We start from the raw sequence: 18,107 nt of genomic DNA, 5'->3' as shown, positions 1-18,107 counted from the left end.
CCTGAAGCAGGCGGGGAGTCTGAGATGGCCAGAAGCCAGCACAATACTGCCTGGAAAGGGAGGATAAAAAGATCGGGGGTTAAGAGGAGAGGAAGAAGAGCGCAAACGCCTCTGGCAGAAGTAGCTAATAATTCTCTCTCTCTCTCTCTCATCTCCTCTAACCCCACAGCTAAAAAACACCTAAAGCTCTAGGCACCAAAGGTTACAATAAACAATTGGGACTGCCTCAAACTAAAAAGCTTCTGCACAGCAAACAATCAATATATTGAAAAAGCAACCTACAGAATGGGAGAAAAGATTTGCTATCTATAACCCCTCATAAGGAGTTAATATTCAAAATATATAAAGGATTCATACAACTCAATATAAAAAAAATAGTCCAATTAAAAAAAATGGGCCAAGGGCCCAAATAGACATTTTTCCAAAAAAGACATTCTTGGAACCCATTCTTGTGTAGGGCTTGTGTATTTATTATGATGGTTTTCCTGCAGGTTGCAGTACAGTTGAGGGAGAAGAGGTTTCTTCCTGTGTTTGTTTTTTTTCCACAAAAGCAAGACTGCAGATACACAAGAAGAGGCTGGACTCGGGCCAGAGCAGAGGAATCTCCAGTCAGCAGGGCTGAAATGCAGCGGTGCCTGCTCTGGCCTGGGGCACGAGCTCCCGCGTGTGCAAACCGTGAGGGCCATGAGTGGCCTCGGAGCGCTGCTCTCCTCTCAAGCCGCTCTACGACCTCTCCGAGGGGGATAGAGCCAAATACACACCTACACCTTCCAGGCAGGGCCGGGAAGGGCTACAGAAAGAGAGGCCAGTCAAGGCCAGCTGGGGACTCAGGAAGAGACGTGTGGCCCAGGAGCACATGAAATACACATGCATGAAATGTGCTCAGCATCACTCATCATCAGGAAAATGAGAATCAAAACCCCCAACGAGATGATCTTCTCACCCCTGGTACAATGGCTGCTATCAAAGAGGCAAGAGGCAGCAAGTGTTGGCGAGGATGTGGAGAAGAGGGAACCCTTATCATTGTTGGTGGGAATGTAGATGGGTACAGCGCTATGGAAAAGTCTGGTGATTCTTCAAAAAAATTAGAAATAAAATTCCCATATGATCCAGCAATTCCACTTCCGGTGGATATATACTTCCGGGTATATACCCAAACAAAAAGAAATCAGTATCTTGAAGAGAGATCCGCACTCCCATGTTCATTACATCATTATTCACAATAGCCAAGACACGGAAACAACCTAAGTGTCCAGTGACAGATGAATGGATAAAGAAAATGTCACACACACAAAGAGGAACATTATTTAGCCATAAAAAAGAAGGAAATGCTGCAATTTGTGACGACATGGACAAATCTGAAGGCATTACACTAAGGGAGATAAGAGAGAAAAAGAAAAATACTGTATGGTATCACTTACATGTGGAATCTTAAAAAAAACCCCAAACAACCACCCGGTTTCATAGAAACAGAATAAAACCATGGTTGCCAGGGGATACGAGAGATAGGGAAATGGGGAGGCAGAGGCTGAAGGGCACACACTCTCAGTTTTAAGAGGAGCAAGTTCTGAGGATCTAATATACATCACAGTGGCTATAGTTAGAAGACAGTGTCATGTATTTGAAAGTTGCTAAAAGTAGGTCTTAAGCGATCTCACCACACACACACAGTTAACAATGTGAGGTGATGGATGTGTTAATGATCTTGAGCTTGATAGTCATTCCATAATGTGTATGAAGGCATCATGTTGTACATTTTAAATATACACAATTGTATTTGTTAATTATTCCTCAATAAAGTTGGGGGGGCACGGCATCTAAACTTCACTAATCAAAACCTATAGCTGCTGAAATTTACTCATATTTTTACATTTACACAATTGAGTAAACAGAGAATAAACTTTCCGAGACAATGTGAATGTTGAGGAAAAAAATGTTACCATAAAGCCCACCCCCCAAAACTGAGCTTCTAAGTCGGCATCTGTGGCTCCCTTTACCCTTCTAGGAAAACTTGTTAGAGGGAGCAGCCGAGGGAAAGGGGAGAGCAGTTGTTAAAGAATAGGACACCCCCAGCCACGTAAGCTATAGTGTGTGGATTCTGAGCAGAACCAGTACTTCTTTTTTTTTTTTTTAAAGATTTTATTTATTTATTTGACAGAGAGAGAGACAGCGAGAGAGGGAACAGAAGCAGGGGGAGCGGGAGAGGGAGAAGTAGGCTTCCTGCCGAGCAGGGAGCCTGATGTGAGGCTCGATCGCAGGGATCATGACCTGAGCCGAAGGCAGTCGCTTAACGCCTGAGCCCCCCAGGCGCCCCCAGAACCAGTACTTCTCAAGCACCTCTTCTGGTGCATCTGCAGCTGGGCACCGAGGGGGCTGAGCAGTGAAAGCATCCAGCTTTGATGAGACCCTTTCTTATACTTAAGGTGATAAAGAAAGAAGAGCAAGTACAATGGACCGAATGTGTGTGTTCCCCTCAAATTCCTACACTGAGGCCAATTCCCAATTTGACAGTATTTGGAAGCGGGGCCTTTGGGAGGTGATTTGGGTCATGAGGGTGGAGTGGCTCACGGATGGAACTGGGACCCTGATGAAAGACACCCCAGAGAGCTGTGCTCTGCTTTCTACCATGTGAGGACTCAGTGAGAGGGTGGTAGCGTGGCAACCTGGAAGAGGGTGCTCACCAGCACCCAACCGTGCTGGTCCCTGACCATGGACTTTCCAGCCCCCAGAACTGTGAGAAAGGAATGCTGAAGCCCCCTGGTCCATGGTATTTTGTTAGAGCGGTCCGAATGGACTAACGCAGGGTACTGAGATGTTGGGGTGGCTCTGGAACAGGGTGATGGGCAGAGGCTGGGAGAGTTCTGAGGTGCGCACTCAAGAATGCCCAGAGTGCCACGAATGGACTCTCATAGGCACGTGCTGGTGAGAGCTCAGAAAGAAAAAGAGAGCTAGGGAGAGAGCTTCTGTCTTCTGAAGGAACAGCTATGTAATCATGAACAGAACGGTAGCAGGAATATGGACGGTAAAGGCCATTCTGATGAGTTCTCAGACAGAAATGAGGAACGGTTAGCGGATAATAGAGAAATGGCAACTCTCGTTATAAAGTGGCAGACAATCTGAATTGTGTTTGTGTTCCAGTGTTTCGTGGAAGGTAGAACTTGCGAGCAGTGACTGGGTATTAGCTGAGGAGACTGCTAAGCAAAGTGCTGAGGGGCGGCTTGGTTCCTCCTGACTGCTTAGAGTAAAATGAGAGAAGAGAGAAACGACATGAATGTGGATTAAGCAAAAAGGAGCCAGAACTTAAAAGATCTGGGAAATTTTCAGCCAACCCATACTGTAAGAAATGAGCATGTGTGTTTGGAAGAGAACACGGAGGGTATGGCCACATGAGGCTTTGCTAAAGGGATTAGTGTGGTGTGAACCACGGACCACATCAGCTGCTCCAGCAGGAAAACCACAAAACAAAAGGAAAGAGACAGGAAGGAATGAAGGAAGACTATCAAACATCTTGGGTTTTACAGGACAGAACTACGGAGCTATTTGGCTGTGAACATGCAATATTCTTCAAGATGAGAAAAGAATGATCCCGAGGTGGTGCAGAGATCATCATGGCTGCCTGCTTGTTTTCAAAAAGGAGGACAATTGCCCTGCTTTTAACAGGCCTGGTGGACTCTGCCCCAGTGGGTCCAGAAGGCAGACCGTCCCCCAGAGGGCTTGGAGGGCAGAGGATCCAGCCAAAATGGATTACTCCCAAGCCTGGAGATCTCACGAATTTTGCCCTGCTTGGTTTTGGACTTGCTTGGGATCTGTCACCCTTTCCTTCTTCCCCATTTCTTTTAGAATGGGGATGTCTCTCCTGTTACTGCTGGGGCAGTGTATTCTGGAAGCATGTAACTTGTTGGTTTTCACAGGTTCGCAGCTGGAGACAAATATTGCCTCAGGATGAATTATACCTAGGGTCTCATCCTTATCCCTGACTTAGATGATGTTTACATGAGACTTTAGAGCTGATCCTGGAATGGGTTAAGACTTCAGGCTGGTTGTGATGGAATGAATGTATTTCACATTTGAGAAAGACATGCATTCTGGGGGGCCAGGGGAGGAATGCTGTGGACTGGATGTTTATATCCCCCAGAATTCCTATGTTGAAGCCTAATCCCCAAGTGATAGTATTTGGAAGTGGGATCTTTGGGAGGTTTAGGCCACGACGGTAGAGGCCTCATGAATGGGATCAGAGACCTCATTAACAAGAGCCCAAAGAGCTTGTTCTCTGCTTACCATCACCTGAATACACAGATAGAAGTTGTCCACTGGGCAACCTCTAAGAGGGTGCTCACCACAACTCAACCATGCCTGCACCCTGACCGTGGACTTCCCAGCTTCTAGAACTGTGAGAAGTGTTTGTTGTATAAGCCCCCCAGGTTATGGTAATTTGTTACAGTAGCCTGAATGGTCTAAGTCAGCAGGCCACCAGCCCTTACCCTAACACAAGCTAACCAAGCAAAAGCCAGGTGTGTGTGTATGCATGTGTATGTAATTGCTTAAGAAGCAATTACACTTACTGATATATATAAGTTTTGAGGAGATGCGAGTAGTTTATACTGTTTCAGCGTTAGTCTGGTTTGGGAATTACATGTGTCCTGGAGCAGACAGGTAAAAACGTCAATAGGTAGGGAGGGAATGAGACAGATTGATCCAGTAGCAAGAGAACAGAACTGTCAGCATAGCACAGCTTTTTAAAACAAAAACCAAAAGTAAGAAATAGCTTTGCAAAGACGTTTTTGTGAACCTGATTATTTAACCTGATTATTTCAAAGAGAATTTGAGGCAGTTGACTCAAATGTATAAACCAGAATAAACTTTAAAAAAGTGGACAATGAAGGGAAAGCAAGAGTAGGAAAGACAAAATAGAGTTGGAAGGGGGGAGGGCAGCAGACAAAAGAGGTCAGGGGGCTGTAGTCCATTAGAAGTGGGCCAGGACTGAGCTGTGAGCTTCAGGGTGGCCACTGTGAGGAAGGGAGCTCAATCTATCACCAAAGAGCAACGCCTCCAACATGGGACCCAAGTGGTAATTCAGGGACATATGACCCCCCCCCATGGTGACCCCTGGGGAGGAGTTTCCACGAGGCCCATGCAGAGGACTGGGGTAGTACTGAGCACACATTCTCTAAGAGCAGCTTTGTCTAAGGCTGTTTCTTAAAACTTTCTGCAGTGACAATGATGGCAGGACATTGCCATGGTGCTTAGGAAAAGCAGTTTCACAAAAGCAAGTGGGAAAAGCCGCACATGGAGAAAGAACACAATGGGAAGATGGGAAGACAAGTGAAGTGGGCAGAACTGCAAGCCGAGCTCAATCAGGCTGGGACAGAACCACACGGCTCAGAGCCCTGGCTTTGCCTGGGAGCACAGGTTTCTACTGGTTTGTGCTTAAAGTCAAGATCAATCTGCAGGGAATTCTGAGGACGTATTTTCAGCTATATTGGCTTAAGAGGTTAATGGCCTTCTTGAACATTTTTCCAGGGCTCTGACTGTATCTTCCTATTGCAAATCTGTATACACATCAATGCTTCTGTGATTGTCTCAAATATGGAGGAAACCCTGGGGTGGGACGAGGGGGCTTTCAGAGAGGTGTCAAACCGAAAAAGGTCAGCAAGGAAATTAACATGCAAAACTAGTTATATGACACTGAAGTGATTATATTCCTCTGCCAGATTTTCTGTCAATTATCAAGGAAGATGATGTTACCTAAGCCAGGGATGGGAGGAAGAAATGCAGGTTTTCACATCTGCTGTACCTAATTAGAAACGGAAGCCTACTCCATAGGATGGCATGGTTATAACTGTTTGTATGTGGCATTTTAGAAATCAACAGTCTCCAAGCTTACTTTATTTGGACAAAAACATGATTCTATTTCTATCTTCTTAGTCACTTTTTAAAGTGCTTAAAGGAACACTTCTTAGCATTTACTCAAAAGCAGAGCTGGCAGAGAAGCTGGCTATTTGATAATTCTCTCAAATGGAAGAAGCGCCACACACAGCAGACTGTTTCAGCCATAAAGGAGGTACTTATTAGCTGGGTGATTTTCCCCTCAACTATCTGTAGTGAAATAATCAACCATGTTAGCATTTACATGAAGATAATTAGATCCCAGAGTTAATATTCTCTGATAGTCAGTAGGGGAAGCAAACAGTTCTCTGGGAGCTGGAGCTAACATTTGAGGCTGCTTCTAATTTCATAACAGCAGAAAATTGATTAAACAACCTATTTTTTCCATACCCAGAAGACTCAAAATCATCTTAGGAGAGGAGAGAGCACAGCCAAAGCCAGGGAAAAGATCACTGAATCTCAGACTTCGCTCTGCCTGCTACACTCGCAGAACTCCAGAGGACGACGACTCAGGCAATAAAACCCCAGTGGCCTCTGAGGCTCCGCAACCAGGACGTCCTACTCTGACCCGAGAGCGCGATCGAACCCGGGCGTTACCATCTACGGCTCCCAGGCTGCTGCTGCCTCAGAACAGCTTCGGGGCTGATGCCACCGGGACAAGCCAGCACAGGTGGGAAAACAACGGGAGCCCGTGTGCTGAGGGTCAACAGAAATGCCAATTACGGCTCCAGGAGTGGGGAAGAGCCATCTGCAACCGCATCTCATTTAAACGTGTTGGCCTGGACCCGACGGCAGATTTCACAGAGCAGACGTCTCCACGTGACTCCAGTGATTTGGCAGCAGGCAGTGGGGGGAGAGAGGTCATTTCAGATGAAGGCAGCAATTAAAAAGGGTTTAGAGCCTACCTGATGAGAGACTCTAGGATGGCGGGGGTGGGACCTTTCTGGAACTCCAGTTCTTTGTAGTGTAGTGCTTTGGCGTATGCTCGGCACTTGGCAGCCCTCTCACCCAGCAGGACAATGCCATTGTCATCTCTCAATGGCAGGGGGCCCTAGGGCAGAGCAGAACCCACAGCATAGGAAAACAACGGCCGGGCATGAACGGGAGTAGGCTGCCTGGGTGCTTCTCCCCTCCCACCTGTTTCCTGTCAGTCTCCATCTGGACAACGGGGCAAAGTCTCACCTTGTCACTGTGTTCCATGAATTCAGCCAAGTTTAAGAGGGTCTGCGTGACTTCGGCAATGTCCTGCGAGGTGAGGGCCAACTCGATGCTTCTGATGAGTTCATCCTGCTGGTCTTCATTCAGTTCAGACCAGCAGGACACAAATGCGGCATTAAAAAGATCCCTGAAGGCAGAGAGCAGTGGGAAAAGATGTTGGAAATGCTCTGTGCCTCCACCTGGTGCCACAGAGTCACTTATCAATCTACTCCTGGCATCAATGATTTTGCTCATACAGACCAGTGCTGTCCAACAGAACTTGCTGGAAATGGTCTATCTTTCCTATCCAATACGGTAGCCACTGAGTACTTGAACCGTGCTAAGTGTGACCAAGGAATGGAATTTTAAGTTTTATTTAATTGTAATTACCTTAATGCAACCACACGTGGCCAGTGATTACTGATTTTACAGCTCGGGTATAGACACTGTGCTACACGGGAAGCCGTGTGAGGGCGTGGGGGGAGAAAGAAGAGCAGAGCTAAATAACCTGTCTCCACAGGCATATTTCTTGGCAGTTTTCCCATCTTTTCTCTTCATGGGAGGGATGAACAGAAAGGGGACTTCTAACACAGAAGCTGGCATGAACAGATTGAGAACAGAATAATCTTCAAAGGATTCTTGGGATGCTTCTCAGGCGAGATTGGAAGAGGCAAAGGCAGTGCCCGTGACTGCTTTTCAAAATACAACCAGAACCCCTAGTTGAATGGTCTTAAACACAACAACCCAACTTAAGAAACTAGAAGTGTTAGAAGATAGAAACCCAATCCATAAATTCTCAAAAGGTCCTCTAAGCCAATGTAACTGCTGGAGACCTGGAACCAGAGGTGCCATTTCTAAGATTACTACAACTATTTTAAATCATTAAAGCATCACACGGACTGGCATATTTGCTGTGCCCGATATCTGAACTTTAATCCCATCCCCTCTTTTTTGGTGAATGTTGGGGGAAGGGGGTTGGAAACTATAAGATACGCTTATAATGTATGGGTTGAGCATTTGATGCCTCTACACATACTTTCTATTACATATGAAAAAGGTTAACTCAGACCAATGTATATAATTTTGGAATCTGCTGGAAAACACAAAATTTGAAATGTAAAGGGTAACATGAAGACCAAAAGAAGTCCTGTGTAAATTAAAAAATACACTTTCTGACCTACATCCAAGGCCACACCGGATCCCAAACGAGCACACTTGGCACCATGGGGATAAACACATAGGTGTATGTCTATCACAAGTCTCTTTTGGATGACATTGTGCTCAGGAGTGACTTGGAGCAGAAGAGAGGTATACTACGTCAGCTGAGCATATGAAATCTGCACACTGTGGAGTCGGGAGAATCCTAGGAACTATTTTTAAAGCATAAAAAAATACCATTTTATGCCTCATTATAAATAATCATCCATTGTAGACAAATTTGGAAAATGGGAAAAAGAATAACAAAGAAAATAACTACTCCTTAGACCTTCCAACTTAATCATTGCTCTATTACTTTCTAGTCTTTTTCCATGCAGATGTGTTTTTAACAGTTGAAATCACACAATTCCATAGTTTTGTATCCTATTTCATTCATTTACATTATACTGTAAACCTTCTATATGCAAAGATTATAAACCAAATCTTTAAAGGCTTCTTAAGATTTATTATTTAGAACAGTATTATTTTATGGCAAATTCTATTTCCTGGAGATGGCTGCAACAGTATCTCCTGTTCCACATGCTCTTCTAGAATCTTCCTATCATGAAATGGCATCCATATCACCTTCCCTTGAATCTGAGTGGGTTTCTGTGACTGCCTTGAACAACAGAGTGTGGGAGAAGTGATACTGTGTGACTTCCAAGGCCAGCTCATACAAATTCCATATACTTCTGCCTCGTTCCCTTGGGGACGTTCACTCTTGAAAACCTGCCAGTATTCTGTGAGGAAGCCCAAGCACCCCACAGAACAACCCACATGGAGAGGAACCAAGGCCCCTAGCCAGGGCAGTTCCCATTTGAAAGCCCCAACCTGCCAGACATGTGAATGAGCCACGCTCAAAGTGGGTCCTCCAGACCCTGGACAAACACCCCCACTGACACTGACGCAGAGACGAGCTGTCCCCACAGGTCATGTCCAAACTGCAGATTTATGAGCAAAACAAATGACTGTTGTTGTTTAAGACTAGTAAGTTTGGGGAGTATCTGTAATTCAGCAGTAAATAGTTAGAGTTCATTATTATTAGAAAGCAGTTATATTAAACCATTACATAGTTCTTTTCAGAGCTATAAATGACTTTGTAATTAAAATTTTGGACCCAAATCTAAGGAAAGGTCTGCTAGCAAGGTTAAGATGGGTGCTTTTCCTATAATATGAGCTTGTTCAACCTGCCTTTTCATTTTTTTTTTCCTCCACAGGTTGACAAAATTAAAAATACTAGCCCTTTTTACAATTATCGCTGATAAAGAATTCTTATATATTGTCTTCTCTGTGCTGATCCTCTTGATCCCATCCTGAAGCGGGGGACGTACCTGGCCATCGGGTTGTAGGCCTGAGCCAGGGCCCAGCACGAGCGCAGGGAAGGTGATGAAGAGTCCTTCAGGAGCTCCAGACTCAGCCGCCTCAGCCACTCCAACCAGTCATCTTTGGAGACCCTTCTGGCAGCTCCCCAAGCCTGTAATCCCCCAGGTGACAGTGGAAAACCATCAGCTTTCAGGGCCAACTGTAAGGAGCCCTCGTCTATTTAATGATTATTCTGTCTTTGATTTATAAAATCATACCTCTCGTGACAAAATTCCCTCAGAGCACAAATACAAAAGAATAATACTTAATTAGAAGCCATAAAACAAAAGCAGCAACTTCTGGAATTGAGCATGATATAGAAAAAGACTGTTTTACAAATCATGTGTGCTGGACTCAGCAAAGCAGAAAGCTCTACAGACCCAGAATGGATGGGCCTGTCACACGCAGGGTGCCTTCAACAAAGCCTAATGGCCCCTGCAGCGTGTGACGGGCCCGGGACACTGTGCATTAGGACATTGGCTCATTCAACAGCAAAGGGTCACACAGGGAGAGGGAAAATGGTCAGGTTCACAGCACCGTGAATCACATTACACTCAGGCGAGCCAGAGCCCAGAGCACACGGCACTGGGGTGGAATGAGACAAAAGGAGTTTAACAGATTTAATTTTTACTTTCTGATTTATCCCCTCCAACATTCCTCAAAACTCTGAGCATTCCAGGCATCAAGAGTTTCGGCCAGGGGAAGCTGAGGGAGGTGGATGGGAAGACCCAGGCTCTGGAGATGGGCAGGCCAGTGTCATGGCCCTAGCTGCACTCTAGGGCTCAGCGGCCTGAGTTCAAATGACTCTTATCTAACTCACTGGCTGTCTGACCTTGGGCAAGTCACTTCTCTTCTCTTGGGCCTGTTTCCTCACTTGTAAAATGAGGATAATAGTTCTACCTCCTAGGGTGTTTTCAGGATTAAGTTAATACGTGTCACAGATTTATACCAGTGCTTGGCACGAAGTTAGTGCTCCTGGGAGTGCCTATTTCTGTGAAGTCAGGAATACCAGTTGGAATCCTGGCTCTACCGCTCAGCAGCTGGAGCACTCTGGGCAAACTACTTGTAGATTGCATCTGAGCCTCAGTCTTCCACATCAAGGGGTAAAATATCTAAAGAGCCCAGCTGGAAGAGATGAGCAAAAAACAGTTGCTCTTATTATCAAAACAACATCCCTTTGAGCTGGCCTAGCCCTAACTTTTTAAAATATATTCTTTTTTTCAAGATTTTATTTATTTATTTGACAGAGAGAGACACAGTGAGAGACGGAACACAAGCAGGGGGAGTGGGAGAGGGAGAAGGAGGCTCCCCACTGAGCAGACAGCCCGATGTGGGGCTCGATCCCAGGACCCTGGGATCATGACCTGAGCCAAAGGCAGACGCTTAATGACTGAGCCACCCAGGCAACCCTTAAAATATATTCTTAAAAGATTTTTCCAGCAGGACATGTGTACTCCCTAAGCTAGGGAAACTGAGCAAGTTAGAGCAGAGGTTCCCCACGGAAGTGGTCCAGGGAGTGGAAGAGATCCCCGTGTGCTACACCACCTAACTAACCATCAACGACTCAACCCCTCACTTTCCTGGGATAAACTGGAGATCTGCTGTGGCTTCTGATGAGTTACAAATTGAGTGATACCATATAAACTACTGTTTTATGTCAGAAATTGAAATAGAGACATTAAGGGACAAACTGAAAAATTATGTGCATGATTCTGACGATACAAGGAGCCAGAAGGAAGAGTGACACTAGTTACTTGACTTTTAAAGTTTGTTCTGTTGAACAAAATGGGAACAGCAAGTCCTTTTCTATGCAGAGGCCTCTGGCTTCCTCCCTACACAAAGGGTCTCCGGATAGCTGCTCTGTAACGCACGGCACTTCCAAAGTTGAACATACACAAGGGAGGATCAAAAATGTCTTTTCCCTCCAGCGATGTGAGGCTGAGCCTGGGTAAGGCGGAGACAGTTCAGCAAAGCGGCTAAGAGACTGGGCTCTGCAGTCACGCTACCTTGGTCAAACCCTGGCTCCACCATTTACTCGCTGACTTTGGGCAAATCACTCAACCTTTCAGGGCCTCAACATCCGTCTCTCTGCAAATTGCCGACAGTAACGACAGCACCTAACTCACAGGGTGAAGGGTAAATGAGTCAATATGCGCAATGGGCTCACATCAGCGCCCGACACACGGAAAGCACTCCACAGACGTTGGCAGCTGTCAGCGCTTTTACTGTCACCGTTTGAGAAATGGTAGCAAAGAAGCCTCTGGAAACCTTAGCTTCATGGACAACTGCACGATCTATCAAATAGGCTAAGTCCTCCACGTGGCCCTTCCTTGCTGTTCTTTCATTTACAACCTAATGCACGCTCGCTTCTCTGGGTCCTGTGGTGACTATGTCAACACGAACCAGCCGCCTTCCGCCAGCAGCCACGGCTGACCGCCTCCCTCCAGTGAGGCCGGCGCAGGCTGACGGAACGTCAGCTTATCCATTTAGAAGGTAAGCCCAAATCGCTTCTCCTCAGACGGGAAAGCTGCTGGAAATCCTGGCAGGCACTCTGGAGGTATACACGAACGGTTTCTACGTTTTCTGCCCCGTGTAACTCCCCTGTTAGCATAGGCAGCAGAAAGATGACCGAGGTGGCGCGCGGTTACTCGGAAAGTGGGTCTGACTGGTCACGGCACCGACCCCGAGTGCCCTGCGCACAAGTACGTGGAGGCACAAATGGGGCTGAGGGTCAGCGCTGGAGATCCTGCGTAGGGTTCCTGGACTGGATCTGTTCTCTCAAGTGAGATACACTAGAGACTCTTTATTTTTCCTGTTTGACAAAGGTCATGCTTCTTTTTCCAAGTCCTGGGTAGAAAGCCAATCTTCCTGGAAGCAACCCAGACTACAGGGGAGTTTCCTAAAATAGTCAGGACACGGCTCTAAGAGGGTGGACAGCTGCCTGGTGAGAAGGACATTCTGAACCCAGGCAGGCGGAAAACATCTGGGTGGAAATGTGTGTCTGGCTTCTCTGCCCGGCCCCTCCCTGAAAGGTGAGGTGTCAGCAGAGTGGCCTCAATGGCGGCCTGGGGATGCCGGGTGCCTGGCGGCCCTCTCCTTCTCCTGCAGTCTTGGACCAGCGCTGGCACGCTCCACGGAGGGAAAGCAGCATTACCCCTGCCCCAGGGGTCTTTCACTGCTTCCCTCGTAAATCACCCAACCCTTCTCGGCAGCGGCCACTTTACAAAAGCTACCTGTGCGGGTGAAGGCTGGCTCAACAGTCAGTGATGAGCCCCGGTGTTCCCCGGCTGTGTGTGAACACACACACACAGGTCTGTGTTCAAATCTTTATGGGTCTGGCCAAAAGAAGAAAACAAGTTCTGCCCAGTTCTCTACCTCGGTCCACGGCTATTCTTGAAGTGCAGCTGCTGTGGGCCAACCGCTAAGAAAGGAAGACTACCACCGCGTGGAACTCTAAACACGGAGCTGCTCACAGTCACCAGGAGCACTGACAATAATGCGAAATGTGGGAAATAAGCAACCTGGTATATTTACTTAAAAGCCAGTGACAGAACTACGATTATTCCACTCAGATCTACCAGCGACGCTTTGAAACTACCTGTTTTTAAATGGATGGCTGGTGGCATACATGGTGGGAAGCTGGTTATATCCCAGGCTTTTGTGTCAGCAGAGAGAACTCAGTACTTATCTGCAAAGATCTAAAAGCTTGCTACTCAAAGTGTGGTCCCTGGACCAGTAGCATGGGCATTACCTAGGACTTTGGTAGAAATGCAGAATGTAGGCCTGACCTCGGACTGCCCCAGTCACAACAAGCAATCTCACCAGCCCCCAGCAGTCAGTAAGCCCTATGAGTCTCAGCAGTCTGAGAAGCACTGCTTTCAAGAGCTGGCATCAGTCTCAGTGCTAATTAGGGACTCACTGGTTTTGTTCCACTCATGTAAAAAATAAGAATGTAGGGTGCCTGGGTGGCTCAGTTGGTTAAGCGACTGCCTTCGGCTCGGGTCACGATCCTGGAGTCCCGGGATCGAGTCCCACATCGGGCAACCTGCTCGGCGGAGAGCCTGCTTCTCCCTCTGACCCTCCCCATCTCGTGCTCTCTCTGTCTCATTCTCTCTCTCAAATAAAATCTTTAAAAAAAATAAAATTAAATTAAAAAAAATAAATAAATAAAAAATAAGAATGTTATTTGCAACAAAGGATTCTACTATTAAAGCTCCAAGGAAGCTTAGAACTTTGTTCTGCACTTAACCTTTATTTTTAAAAATGTGTAATTTGGACACCTGGAAAAAGACGAAATGACCTAAGCTCATGGTATCTAGAGTTTCAGAAAAATGCCTGGGCTGGTCTTCGGTTGTTTTAAACTGAGGGTAGCAAGAGCTAAGAGTTCTGAACAAGAGAGAAGAGCAGGGCTCTCCTTTACCACCCGCCCGCCCCCGGAAATCATGGACTTGCCTTTTGGAGGTTGATGGTGCTGACATGCAGTTTCTTCATGGGTCCTGTTTCTACTGGCCCACTAGCCAATGCGTCTCCTTGGCCACTCCTCAGCATTCGATGCTGGTAAATCAAAGGGTCTTCTTCTTCATCAGCAAGGGTGTATCCCTGCAACCAGAGATTTACAGAAAAACCCTGCAACTCCGCTAGGTCCTCCCAGGTTAGAAAACACCCTTAAACCTTGTGAAGGTTGCATCTTCTGGAAAAGTCAGGATGTCAACAAGAAGGAAAAAGTTATATGCATGGACAAAATGAACCACGGGTGGGCTACACTGCCCACTGCAGACCCATCTTTGCTGGTCACTTGTGGTCAGTGACAGCATTGACTCCATAGCATGAGCACACAGCTGGCAAAGCTAAAACTGTGGGCAGTGATCCAAGGGACCAAGTGCTATGAGCTGGGGGGGCAAACAGCCCGCTGCCTGGCTTTGTGTGGCCCAGAAGCCAAGAAGGGTTTCTATATTTTCAAATGACTGGAGAAAAAAAAAAATCAAAGGAGGATGACTTATTTTGTAGCACATGCAAGCTATTCAAGAAGCACACCTTGGCGTCCCTTAGTGCAAGTGCATAGGCAGGCGGCCAGGCTCACGCTCTTCCACGAGCAGGCGGCTGCTTTCCGGCTCGGGCAGCAGGGCCCAGTCACTGCCTCAGAGCCCACATCGCCTACAGAGCTGAGAAAAACCTATCTTTACAGAAACTGTTTGCCCATCACTAGTTTAGGACTATAAAGCCAGATGTGCTCCCAGGCCCACGAGGAGAGTCAACGGGGGACTTTGGGACAGAAACCAAGCGCCGTTCACCTTGACAATTCTGCAGATAAGGACATCATAGCGCTGATGGTTGATTCGGTGTCGCACCAGGACTTTATTCACCATTGGAATGAAAATTTGGTACTGTCGAAGGAGAGGGAAGAGGTCAGAAACGTTACTCTGCAGAGAGGGAGGCAGACAAAAGAATGCTATAGCTAGTTCCCCTGAGTTTGGGGTGGCTCTGTGTTACTCAGAAGAATCACCTACTTGTCTGTCTGTCTCTCTCTCTCACACACTCACACATACACACACACACACACACACACACACACACACACACCCTGCTACAATCCTAGTCCCTATGCCCTTCCATCTGGGTTACTGTGATGGCCTTTGACTGCTCTCTCTGCTCCTACCCTTGGCCTGGTCTGTTCTTCCAAACAGCACTGTGAGTCACCAGGTCAGACCATAGTATTCCTGTGATCAAGATCCTCCAAAGTCTTCTAGTCTTGCTCAGAGTAAAAGCCCAAGTATTTATAATGGCTCACAGCAGTGATGTGCAAATTTCTGTGGGCATCAGAATCATCTGGAGGGTTTATAAAACCGGAGATTGCTGGGCTCCACAGCCAGCTTCTGGTTCAGGGCTGGGCACAGGCCCAAGAATCTACATTTCTAACAGGTTCCCAGCTATGCAGATACTGTCCAGGGACATCTGAGAACCACTGGCTACGGCACCTGGTCTCTATGCCCCATCCCAGTCCCGCCTTATCTCTACGACCTGAACTCCAAACCTTCCCCCTCACCCCCCAGCACCCTCCTCTGAGGCCACACTGCTTTCCTGCTGTTCCTTGGACCTTTCAAACGTGCTGCCTCCTCACACCTTTGTATTTGCTACTCCTTCTGCCAGCATCCAACTCTCTGGGCTCAGACCTTTATTTGGGTCTCTGGTCAGACGTCAATTTATCAGAGGTCTTCACTGTCCACCCTAAACAAACAGCGGCTCTCCCCACTCACTCTACACTCTTATGAGACAGACTGTTTATTAGCTTTGCCTCACTGGAATGTAAGCTCCATGAGAACAAGGACACCATTCTGTTTACTGTGTTATCCCAGAACAGCATTTAGCGCACAGAGATGGCTCGAGAAATATTTGCTAAATAAATGAAGGACAAAAAAAGCAAATAATTCCTAGTTCTTTGAAGGTAGTTGAGAGCTACAGACTAGCAAATAGAGATGTTCACAAACAAAAGCATCTTCCCCAAGCCAGGCAGAAGAGCACGTCTGTTCAGGACTCCTGCCTCACCTTCTTCCCCAGTTGGAAGACCAGCGAAGACAACGTGTCCATGGCCGTGGGACGCAGTTCCGGACTCTGGTCCAGCGTTCGAACAATCGGATGAATGATCCGGGAGGCGTAGTCAGTGAAGTCCAGGGACTCCGTCAGGCGGTCCACAGTCTCTAACGCTGCCCTACAACAATCACGGACATACAGTAATTATTAACACATGGCCCCAAAGTACGAGAAGTGGCTGAGGGTTATCTTATCAGCACCAAATGGGAAGGCACGGCCTCGGAGGTACCTCGGGTGACATGGATCCAACATAAGTCCCAGTGGGATAGGGATGGTTAAGATTTCCAGAAGCCTGGGGCATTTCTGGACTAAAATAAAGAGAGCTGAGGTAACAAAAAAATGGAAAGATGGCATGGGAACTTAAGAAAAGGACATTTTTAACCAAACATGAAAAGCTCGATGGCTGCTTAGTCCCAAAGTGCAAGTTCTTACTTCCGAGACGGCAGTGGAACTTCCGGGGCATCAAACAGCTTCACGATAGGGGGCAACAACAAATGCAGATAGTCATCCAGGTTGGCACCAAACAGCTGGATGGCAGCCAACAGCTGCAAAAGAGAGCAAATGCCCAGTGATGAACAAATAAAGGCAGGTACCAAGCATGCAGAGTGGGGCAAGGGTGTGGGTAATTCCGAATTCTGTGGGGACTCTTGAAAAGCCTTCAGTAAGTGGCCTTGAGCTACATTCTTTCGGTAGCCTTCCCCCTCTCCCCCATTTTATTTTGCTTGTGTATTATTTTGCTTTCTCTGAGCTTATTTCAATGGATAAAGAATCAGTTGCTAGATAATAGGAGAACGGGTCCGGGATAAAATGTTTACCAAGAATAATCCAATAAAAGAGAGAAAACACAAGTCCAATCAAGAGAGGACTGTAAACATCCTGTCAACTGCACACATCGGGTATTAGCATTCTTTGGACTCGATCTTGTGGATCAAGCACCATCCTGTCACTCAGACCAGGGTGTTGCCTCTTAGTTGATCATCCCTGGACTCTGACGGATGCTGGGAATCTCTCTAGAGGACACCTTTCTGGACTCACCTTGATGGAGACGATGCGGCCTGGGCTGTTGTCATGCATGAAGACACGTAGCATGTGTGGGATCAGCTGGGGCAGGTAGAGCTTAAATTCACCCCCAAGAGCTACCACAATCTGCTCAATGAGAAGGATGATCGTGCTCTGGATCGAGGTGTTCATGACCCAGAATTCCTATAAAGAGAGAAGAGAGAGAGAAGCAAAGCCAGGTGCTCTTCTGCTGAACTAGGAATCAAGGAACCGAGATGGACCAAAAGAAGCAAAACTGTAGTGAGCACAGTCTGCCCCAAGAGAGACTCCCTCCCCAGCCTCCTCTCCCCAGGCCTCTTTGTATCCTAGGTCACAGTTACAGTGAACAAATTAAACCGCATTTCCCCAAACGCACCAGGCTCCTTTGTTCCTCTGTGCTTTGCTTGTGCTGCGCTCTGCCTAGAACTCCACCTTTTGCTCAGCTAAGCCCTGTGTTTCTAGACCCGGCTCAAGCCTCACTTCCACGAAGGCTTTCCTGTTCTCCTTCCATTACACACTTTGGGTCCCTCTGCCCCCCTCTTTTCTAGTACCTGTAGTAACTTCATTTTCTTTGCCACCTTCTCTCTGCTAGACTGTAAACTAGTTACGGGCAAGAAACCCCTTTGAGCCACCTCTGTCTCCCTAGGACCTAGCACAGCACCTGGCATTGTCCAGCCACCCGAACACGTTTACAGAGTGAATGAATGAGTAGGTTTACTTTACTCAAGCGGCTCGCAGGCCGCCCACGGTGGATTCTCTACGTTGGGTACCAGCCACTCTCTACCAGAAGATGATTCCAGAGTTTAACAAAGTTTCTTGCCCTTCCTGGATTTAGACTT

The 18,107-nt window shown here is 47.0% G+C and overlaps 1 protein-coding gene across 6 annotated transcripts in view; it reads right to left on the bottom strand.

The window, feature by feature from the left end:
• MTOR (mechanistic target of rapamycin kinase) overlaps positions 1–18,107 on the bottom strand; it is a 124,525-nt gene that overhangs the window by 65,691 nt on the left and 40,727 nt on the right. For all 6 annotated transcript variants that reach the window (XM_045898709.2, XM_064589938.1, XM_064589937.1 and 3 more), the window contains 8 exons: positions 17,266–17,433; positions 16,663–16,775; positions 16,186–16,348; positions 14,934–15,026; positions 14,095–14,241; positions 9,612–9,754; positions 7,069–7,231; positions 6,792–6,937 (listed from right to left, as the gene is read on the bottom strand). In XM_045898709.2, coding sequence (XP_045754665.1) covers positions 6,792–6,937; positions 7,069–7,231; positions 9,612–9,754; positions 14,095–14,241; positions 14,934–15,026; positions 16,186–16,348; positions 16,663–16,775; positions 17,266–17,433 — 1,136 coding nt within the window. The remainder of the gene's footprint in view (positions 1–6,791; positions 6,938–7,068; positions 7,232–9,611; positions 9,755–14,094; positions 14,242–14,933; positions 15,027–16,185; positions 16,349–16,662; positions 16,776–17,265; positions 17,434–18,107) is intronic.

The sequence above is a fragment of the Mirounga angustirostris genome, unplaced genomic scaffold, assembly GCF_029215605.1.
Source record: "Mirounga angustirostris isolate CCGP_5_RB_7025 unplaced genomic scaffold, mMirAng1.0.hap1 SCAF_4, whole genome shotgun sequence".
Classification (NCBI taxonomy): Eukaryota; Metazoa; Chordata; class Mammalia; order Carnivora; family Phocidae; genus Mirounga; species Mirounga angustirostris.
The sequence above is the reverse complement of the archived record's forward strand: the minus strand, read 5'-3'. Positions and strand labels throughout refer to the sequence as shown.